At 36.6% G+C, this 10287-nt stretch overlaps 1 protein-coding gene across 1 annotated transcript; it reads right to left on the reverse strand.

The window, feature by feature from the left end:
* LOC133332257 (uncharacterized) lies at positions 1 to 945 on the reverse strand. Its single transcript, XM_061540642.1, has 2 exons — positions 942 to 945; positions 1 to 856 (listed from the first exon to the last, which is right to left on the reverse strand). The coding sequence occupies exons 1-2, from the start codon at positions 943 to 945 to the stop codon at positions 6 to 8; spliced, it is 855 nt and encodes a 284-aa protein (XP_061396626.1). The 3' UTR covers positions 1 to 5.
* Between the last annotated feature and the right edge of the window lie 9342 nt (positions 946 to 10287).

Genomic DNA, 10287 nt, shown 5'->3' on the forward strand with positions numbered 1-10287 from the left:
ACATTTTAAAGTCTGACTAGAACTTCGTAACAGTCGATTTTTTCTTCGCCGCCACCAAAGGGTATGTAGAGGCAGGCGTGAGAGGGATGTACTTTGCCCACACACAAACTACCGGCATGTTCGGCACGACCAATGTAAAGAGTCTCACCGTCACAAGTGGAGCCTGCGGGTACGGCGCCAGGGACAATATTGCCATTTTCACAACCCACCCACATGAAACCGGCACCGACCAGAACCTGGAAGTTTTCCACTTTTTCTTCCTCGCCAGCCCAACAGACGTAGGCTCCACCTTTGTTGGGAATAACTTTGGCTGGCAATAAATCGCCATTCTTGAATACACGGCCAATATAGATGGCGTCTCCATCAGCGTCACGTCCTCCCTCTAGAGCGTCTTCGGGAAACGAATCGACGGTGGCCGATATCCACTGATCGGGTTGTGTTAATACTTCGTATTCGGTTAACTTGACCTCTTCTTCGCCATAAGGAATGTAGAGGCAGCCATGTGAGGGATGAACTTTACCCACGGTCACACTACCTTCCCAGTTGCCACGGCCAGCATAAAGAAAATCGCCATCGGCAGATCTGCCGACTTTAACAGCTGTTTCTGGAACATCGCCATTGGCAGCAGGTACCCACTGGTACCGCAGTCCAGTCAACACTTCATAGGTGTCGACTTCAATTTCATTGCCTCCGTGAGAGACATAGGCTTTGCCTTTGGATGGAATGACCTTAGCCGGTAAGCGATCGCCCTCATAGTCAGCACGGCCAATGTAAATTGTGTCTCCATCGGAATCATGGCCACCGACTACTGCCAGTTGTGGTACAGCACCATTTGAACAGGTTACCCATTTGTGATCTGAAAACGAAACAATTCCAATTGTATAATATTTTAATTCAAATTGGGACGGAATGGACCAGGGGTTATAACGGAATGGACCTACCCATGTTAGCAATAATTGAAACTTTTTTGACACTACCTCTACAAAGCGTTGCAGTGCAATGACTAAACCCACCAAGCGGTAATATCTGTACGAATGCTACAAATTCTTATCTTTGGGAACATTTATTTTCAACTCGACTGAATTGATAACTGCAATGATAAGAAGTTTGATAGGAGTATGTGTTGTCACAGTGGGCTTCAATTCAAAAATTATACTGAACGATTTTTCAGCAATTCAAAGAATATGCTCAATATTCCGATATAACGATGAAATATTATAAATTAAATTATGAAATATTATAAATATTAGGTCATGGTGAATTCGTTGGCATTTGAGTTTGCTCTTAAATAATACTATATTTCACTTTAATTTGTCCCACTCTCTTATTGAATTATAGGCTAACGGAAGAAACAATGAATTTTTGCAATAGAATGCAAATAAAATAGTCCTTTGCTGAATATGACTCTAGCAGATCGCTTTAGGATGCAGATGTCACCTTGGTGTATAATAAAATGTGAGCCGGGTTATTAGGAATATAATCGCATAATCACATACATATCTCAAATTCCATCGGACACATAATAACCAATAAAACCGAATATGTTTTCTTTTAATTGATATTTTGTTTCGAAATTTCTGAGAATTCTTTGCTCACCGCCAGTCTATCAGTGCCAAACATTTGATATGGGATTTCACAACGTTCGTATTTCCCATATCTGAGGCCAAAGAACTATGAACGTCAGTGTTTGACATATTTTCAGACGTTTGAGTCTGGTGGGAGGAGTATTGAAGCACACTAAGGCGTGAATTTGTCAGTGATTTGTTGTTATTGTTGTTGTTGTTGTAGGCATTGTTAGCTGTAATTGAATTGTCTAATTGCAGGTGTCACACTCAGATTGTTCGGTTTGTCATAATTGTGCGTTTTACTCCGCGGCACACAACCTCGCAACTTTAAACATCTTGAATGAATGTTGCCCTGCGGACAAACGTGTCTGAATGTTCGCTGAGAAGTGTTGAAATGAAACATTGTGTCACTGACAGATGTTACAGTTTGAAAATCGTTAATAATGGCATTCAAGTAGATAGTTTGTCGTGTTGCTGTTCAACTTCGTCAATCCTTCATATGTGAATAGGGTGGTGTGCTTGTGTGTGTGAAATGTAAATTCGAATGCTTTAATCATATTTATAAGGGAATGATATTAACACTAGATTTGACATGGGCACAAGTTGACTTCTATAAACCTATAAATCAGTTATTTTTCCCAAGAAAATATATTCTATATATTTCTGTGTAACAATATCTTGGGTCCTTGTGCATCTTATTTTATGGAACCGTAAACTAAATACCATACGACGATATTTTGTGACCTCTAAATATTCAACAAAAATGTTCCTCCAATGACAAGAAATCGACATTCGTATATTTTCATTGTCCTTTTCTACATTTTACTAATTTATCCTCAGAAAAACACTTATATCTACAAACACTAATAAATTTGGAATACATCCCCAATACATGTTTCGAAATTTTTCCGAATTCGGAAAGAAACTCTGCACAGGATTTTGATTCTGATGCAAAATTCGTACCGAAATCAGAACAAAAATTCGGGTGAAAAAAAGGGAAATTTGCGATTTTCTGCATCATTTCCGCATAAAACTCTAAAGGAACATTAGAAAATGAACAGAAAATAGGTTTCGGATACTTTGAGTTTGATCAGAAATTCTATATTTCATCCAAAATTCGGAATACTTCGAAAATCGTAAAAAATCCTGACGATTTTTAACGAAATTCTGGCACTTACCGCATAGTTGAATCGAAACTCTTAAAAAATCGGGGTTTTTTTGCGGGTTTTGTCGAAAATCTGAAAGAATGTTGTTCGTAAATAATTGTATCCACTTTCATTGCACACAGTTACAATGAAAACATGATCGTAATTCCCATTTTCCTTCAGAGAATGCGCAGATATCTGTTAATATTGCTAATCGGATTTTCAATATTAACCCCTTTTTTGTATCGGTTTGCATGACCGGATGTCATTCGAAATACCTTTTCTGCATAAATGGATCCGCATAATAGTTACATCTGCCCGACGACTATAAATGTACGAAAAGTACTGTGTGTATTTTTTTTTTTGCGAATGTTTGAAAACAAAATATTGAATTGAAAGTTAAACGACACAGATTTAAAAACGTTGGTTTTTGTGTTCTGCCATCGCCATCGCAATTGCGATCATATTTAACCACTAATGTGGACTTCCCAACAAATAGCCATAGTCATATGTTCGCGTATATTTCTTTATAATAATGTGTCCTGTTTCAGTGGAAGGACAAGGCCACGTACACGTACACACATACACAGTCACACACAGCACTAAGTCTGCCAGCACAGTTTGTCCATGTGTTCGGTCGTTCTTCGTTCTTCCGCTCACTCACATTCAGTCATATGTCGGAATTAAAGACAATGAGGTTTTGCAAATGTAATAATAAAACGAAAACCATACAACAATGAAAGCTAAAAGCAATGAACAGCTCATAACTCAAGAGCAGATGCCATGACAGCAGCGCAACATCTCGGCAATTCTGCAGAGCAGAGCACATCATTGCACGCCACATTCCAACATTGGCCAACAAAAAAAACGGTCACCACATGTCAAAAAACAAATGTTACTTCACAACGCCCCCTCAACCCACCCATTTTCTGTTGTAGTTCTGTAGTTCTATTCTTCTTCGCTGCTGTCTTTTGTTTCTCGGCTCCGAGCAGCAGCAGCAACAGCATAGAAGTGACGACAAGACAAACATCGTGGCACATGAAAACCACTTTCCACATTGTGTTAATGTTTGTTGGTGGTAACAACGATGTTGGTAATGTTGGTCTGGTCTGGTCTGGACTGGTGTGGTGTGATGGTTTGGTTGTCCCTTTGGCTGCCGCCCATTCTCAGCCACCAACCAACAATTCAATGGCCAACTGTTATGTGACATATGAATGCAAATATGTGCTAGTGTGTGAATGTCTGTCAGTGTTGCTGATGCTGCTGCTGCTGTTGTTGTTGTTAATAGCACCACGCTGATCATTTGGTGCTGTGAAGAGCTTGTTTCGCTAAAGGGATGACAACGAGAACTGTAGCTGGCCAACCAACAAAAAAGGACGAGGTGAAGTTGAACGAAGATAAAGGATTCCTTATAATTGTATTTATGTTAAATACTCATTGTTGCGATAATGTAAAAGATATACAGCTATCATGTGATGGGGGGTGAGTGTGTGTGTGTGTACATGCGTGTGGGTATGTGTGCCCCTTGTATGAGCTTGAATGGCGAACATAATGCCTTGCAATTCATGTGGGAAGACGAACATTTGCCCAACATCGTTGCGATGATTAAAATAATGAAATTAAATATTCTTCTCCTCTTTTGTTTCCCTTCGTATTTCCCACTTAATTTGTCGTCGTTTCGTTGTTTGGTGTTGTTGGACATCATTTGTATGGACTGCCATGCCATGCCAGGATTTATTGGGATAATCCTAAAGGGATTTTTAAGGTGAATTTAAAGGGCTTGTGAAGATGACGCATTTATTTTGAGAACATCGATGGCGACTAAGCTTCCTTGTGCTCGAAAGTTGTTAACTATGACAATTAATTATTATAATCGGTTCATAAAATGAGAATTATTTACGTACAAAATTTGAATAACAATATGGAGATTTTGGAATTTAAACAAAGAGGCACAAAATAATGTACTGTATTTTGCAAGGTGTATTTAATAAGGTGTAAGTGACAATCATATGGTTTCAAACTTTTTTCTTTATTGTTTGTAAAATAAATTGTCAAAAACATTTTCAATATTACATTTCGATTTCAAAAATGGTCTTTAAATTGAGGCTTTTTTAATTATAAAAAATCAGGAAAACTACATTCATAGAGGCGGACAGAAGGGAAACCTAGGCTCAGTTATAACCCCGTTCACCGATTGGTCCACATATTTTATATTATGTGTGGAAATCTGTCCAGAAATCCCAGCTACTCATAAAATCGAGGAGATTATGTTAGCCTATATTGGAATCGGCCCCATGGTGCTTATCACAATTCTCGGCGGAGGTTAAATACGCCTATGGAAAGATTTTATACGGTCAACAAAATCTCCACGATTTAGTTTTTGGCCGGGGTTATATGTATGTCCTTCAATTGTCTTTAAAATGACAAGATTTATAGCCACTCCACAGAAAAAAATAGATTGTAATCCACAATATAAACAACATCACAAGGAGCCATGGGCTACATACGGGAATCACGACCAGGTCTAAAACTTTATTTTTCACTGACCTAAAACCGCTAATAACCCAAGAATACACAAATTCATTAATTATTCCTCAAAGATAGTTCTTGACAAAAATAAATTAATAATTGTTTTTGTTTATTTTTATCAAAAACTTATTGTCAGCATGACAATTTAATTACTACAACAACAATGTTGTTTTTGTAAAATTTTTGTTGTTGTATCTGATGCATAAATACACCTTGGTATTTTGAAAATATTAAAATTTAAAAGTCTTCAAATGCCAGCCTTTGGCAATTAAAATCGATAATGTTTCCAAAGCTTGCTTATGGAAGATGTGTACTTTCATGGAACCTCAATTCTCAATCCAAGGCAAATCACGTCAATTTGAATACAGCTTCAATTTGGAAATTTGTATATAATTTAGTTGAAAAATATTACCCATATACTTTCATCCATAAATCATAAAACGAACGAATAATCAATTCGCAAAGTAAACAGATCATTCGAGCATCTCCGAACGCAGATCAAGAATCCTTTTAATTTCATTTCTCTTGTACTATTGGCAACATTGTTGTTCTTTTCGTTTTCAGTTTATCTGTCGCTGCAGAAAGTGTTCATTTTACATACTTACATGTGAATGGTATGCGTGTCCGGTTGTCCCCTGTTTTTTCCTCTGAACAAGTATTTGAGGTTTGTTTCTGTCATGTTCGAAGTTTGAACATGTCCATTGTATTGTTTCCTGGGTGTAGTAGCTGTTGTATTGTTTTTTTTTTCGTTTGTAGCTTCGTAATGCGATGTGGGAGAGTGGTAATTAAAGTATGCGATTGCCAAGCGAGCGACGCACTTCCCACAGATTAATTAAAGCAATGACATCCATTTAATTTATGGCAATGCAAATGTGTTCCGATTTAAATTGCCTTCACATGGCAGCAATAAACTCTTGAGAATCGTTTTCTAATCACATTTCGCCGACTTTGGAGCTTGCCGCATGGCTTTAGGAAGGATGAGGCAACGACCATTTAATTACCGCCATTAGGAGTGGCCACACTGTATTATCTTATTTCCGACGTTTGTAAGGCTAATTTATGGAGTAGGAACGCCAGGCCACGCCATGATTGAAGAGCACCTATTCACATAAAGTTTTTCCTTTGCCGAAAATGCAAGAAAACAGATCCGGCGACAAGGTGGCTGGCTGGGTGGCTGCGTCCATAGAGGAGCATACTAAATTTGGAATACTTAAAATCGGACTCACTAGTCCTTATCTTGTTGTGGTGAGAGGAACGCTAAACCGCGTAAATAGTTGTGTGTCCTGCCCCCAACAACCACACCACCAAGTTACAAAGTCAATGACTGTGCATCGCAAACGAACGCCGCAGATGGCAAGAGTTTTATGCCGTTCTGTTTGCTAGGACAACGAAACAGTTCATATGGCGGCAGGATTTGAAAGTTTCAAGTGCGTACGTGTATGTGTCTGAGAAAGTTTTATTCGTGTGGCAGTCAAACCAGCAGAGAAATAAACATCCGAACTTTATTCATGCCATGCCATGCCACTGAAGCCACTTAACGCAAATTAAATGCACATTTATATGATGGGCCCTCGGCCGTCACCGCACCGCACAAAGGATTTGGGGCCCTTTAGAATATTGCAACAACTACCGTAGATGGTTGCTGGTACAATTTTTAGAATACAGTGTAAAATATGTATTGTGTATGCTCGGTATGCTAAATGTGGTTGGGATATACAAATGACTTACTTTTAGACTTGTTGTTTCATTTTTAGAACAGATACTGTGGACTTATTTCGGTGAGTACGTGACGAATTATTGTGGACAAATTTAAGGCAACATATTTCTGCCAATCACAAATATTCAGTATATCCCAGTATGTGTCTTCGACAAGGAGGTTTCTAAAATATATTCACATGGTTATAATACTTCGGACATAGACTGTATCTTAGGCAAGTGAAATACAAGTAAACGGTATAAACTTACTAATACAACCAGCAGTAGTGCATTTGATGTTGTTGTTGTTCCGGCATTGTCTCGTAAAATTTTCGCAAATAGAAATATTCGTTGCGCCTTTTCAGTTTGGCTGTTTTTGAATACGGAGAATATGTTAACTTTCCTGCCAGCGTGGAAGCGTGTGTGTGTGTGTGTGCCAGTGCATTGAGGTATTGTGGGCGTATTATGTTCCCCGCACAAATCCACACAGTTACTCGTCTCTTGGTTAGTTAAACATTGGCTTTAGCCTTGCAAAGAACAAGGAACTAAGTTAAGCCCAGTGTGGTTTTGTTAGGCGGGAAATTAGTCAAATTGTAACTCTATGATAATGTTGAAATTCACATTTTTAAATGCAGAGAATATTTTGCTACAATATTAGATATCGATGTAATAAGATTTTATAGTAATTTCATATTACAGTTTGATGTTTCTTATTTCCAAATTTAGAAAGTAATCGTAGAGTTTGGGAAATCAATAAATAAAGGGGCATGAGTAAAGGGTTATCCCTTAGATATATTATATTAAATGGGCTTCACCAAATATCAGCGCAATAAAAAGATTTAAAAATTTGATTCTAAGTCTATTTTCAAATACTACCTTGTACCGCTGTTTAATATTACGGTTAAATACATATGGGAAATTACAAAATTCTTTTAAAATTCCATTAAAAAATTTGATTTGTTTTTGCGATCACATTTATGATTTTTGGTATATAGGTTAAGAAAAATATGCTGATTCAAAATATGTTCGCGTTCACAAAATCGTATGTTGCACACAAAAGTTATAGCGGTTTTAAATCTTGTATTTGAAATACAAATTAAATGAATTCCTATTTGTTGTAATTCGCGAATTTCTTCACAAATGATTAAACACCATTGTTTTCTTTGTATACTTGTCAAATCACATTGAAATATGGTATAATAGTTCGGAAAATAAAATAAATAATTTTTTTAATTAAAAGAAAATGTTTTTTGAATTTTCGATTTTTATGTTTATGTTCAATATATCGGAAAATAAGGAATTTAAATTATTTTATATATAACCAAAAATATAAATGTGAGCTCAGATTTTCTGTTACCTCCAATAACTGGGAGTAGCATTTGAATCGCAATTTGTAATATGTAAATGAATCTCATACACAATTTGTATTCATATTTGGCGGAATGAATTCTACGAACTGTCATCGCAAACTGCAAATGCTAGTCAATTAAAACCAGTAAGGAATGTTTCAAAGTCGGTCGGATTGGACTCTATGATAGCCTCCAAACACACAGATAAGAATATGAAATATTATAGATAATATATATGTCGTGGCCGATATTTTCCGTAAACAATTTCAAATTTAGTAGTGAGCTTACATCCAATTTTTTTATTATCCATGTCATTCTGCTGAATTATCGATGCTTAAGCTAGGCTAACTTCAAATTTTCAAGAATACCACATATATAGGAGCTTATTGTACCAGAATCGAAGAGATCTGAATGAAAATTTAATTAACAACGAAAGTCAAGCGGCTTAAGGCAATCTACTATATCTTAAGTATAAGCAGTCTCTTCTTCGCCTCATCGTATAGTTACTTCATTGTTCGACATCTAACACATACGAGTATACAAACATACATATATTTAAATGAATAGTTACTGTAGTCTCAACGATATCCCGGCCGTGTGCATAGATGAAATATTCGAATAAAAATAAATGCTGAAAGTGGAATACGCACACACATACAAACTAACATATAGGAATTGTAGCGGCATAATATATGTTTTTGCTGCTGCATGGATTTCTAACTGCATTGACAAGGACACACAGCACGGCAAGGTTTTCTGACTTGACTTCAATGAGCGAATGAATGAGTGCACACACAAACATACAACATGCTAAGCATACAAACGTAAAGGCATGGATTTGTGCAGATGTTACACGAGATCTAAATAAACTAACGAAAATATACTCGTAGCTGTGTATGGATGTGTTTGCTATGCTCTTTCATTGTAGACAAATATTTACAACAGTTGACTGTAAAATGGAAAGGAACGTCGACTTTGTAAAAAATATTGTTTTATCGCTCGCCGAATTCAAAGCAAAACTCAATTCGAAATTCCCAACCAGCATTATTGGGAAACAGACGTCTGTCCGTCTAAATCGACATATAATTTTATTTCGATCAGGAATTTATGAAGTCTACGGTGAATATTTCGAGGTATTGCAAATGGAATGACAAATTTAATATAAATCTCTCAAATTCTTTAGAAGATTCTTAATCCAGTTGGAATACTGAAATCAAAGGAAAGACTATTTGTTTTCTTATATACCCCATTAAAGTGAGTTTTAGCTTCGCCTCAACTGTTCTTAAGCTTGGCAGGCTCAAGTTCTCATAATACACTGCATCTAAATAATCGATCTATAAAGTATTCACGTTTCAATTTTTTATGATTAAGTCATAATCGGATTAAGTAAAAAATATATATATATACATATATACAAGGAATTTGATCACAAATTTGTCCCAGTTTGCAATATTTCCATCATTGACGTCCCCATCTTATATCCGCACAAGACAACTAAAGGCATTAATATATGAATAAAGAATAATATTTGTACTCATACACATGAATGGCAACATTTGCCAGTGACTCTAATAACAAAAACAGCAAACAAATTACGAAAGTTCTCTTCGTGCCATCTTGGTTAGCTGTAAGGCGAAATAATACAAATCGAAGCAGAGTTTTGTGATCGGTGGAATTTGTTTTCTCAAAAAACCGATTCATCGGAAGAGAAATACACATTGAAATCTGCATTACTTCCAGTCAATCTACCCCATTTCTATTTGGACATCAGCATAATTACACGCCATTTACACAATTTGTTAGTTATATTTATTGACATTTCATACAATAGCAACCATGTGAAGATATATCGCACTATTCGTACGCATTCAACTAAAATACATTTTATTCATTCGTTCTGGGAAGTATGGATGTGTGTGTGTGTGTGCGAGAGCCTGACTTTTGTTAGTGTATGTACATAAATCAGTTGGTGTTTTTTATACTCCAATAGTTCACAGGGGTTTA

This window comes from Musca vetustissima, unplaced genomic scaffold (genome assembly GCF_032173495.1).
Source record: "Musca vetustissima isolate MV318-11 ecotype Yass unplaced genomic scaffold, APGP_CSIRO_Mvet_v1 utg25509, whole genome shotgun sequence".
Lineage (NCBI taxonomy): Eukaryota > Metazoa > Arthropoda > Insecta > Diptera > Muscidae > Musca > Musca vetustissima.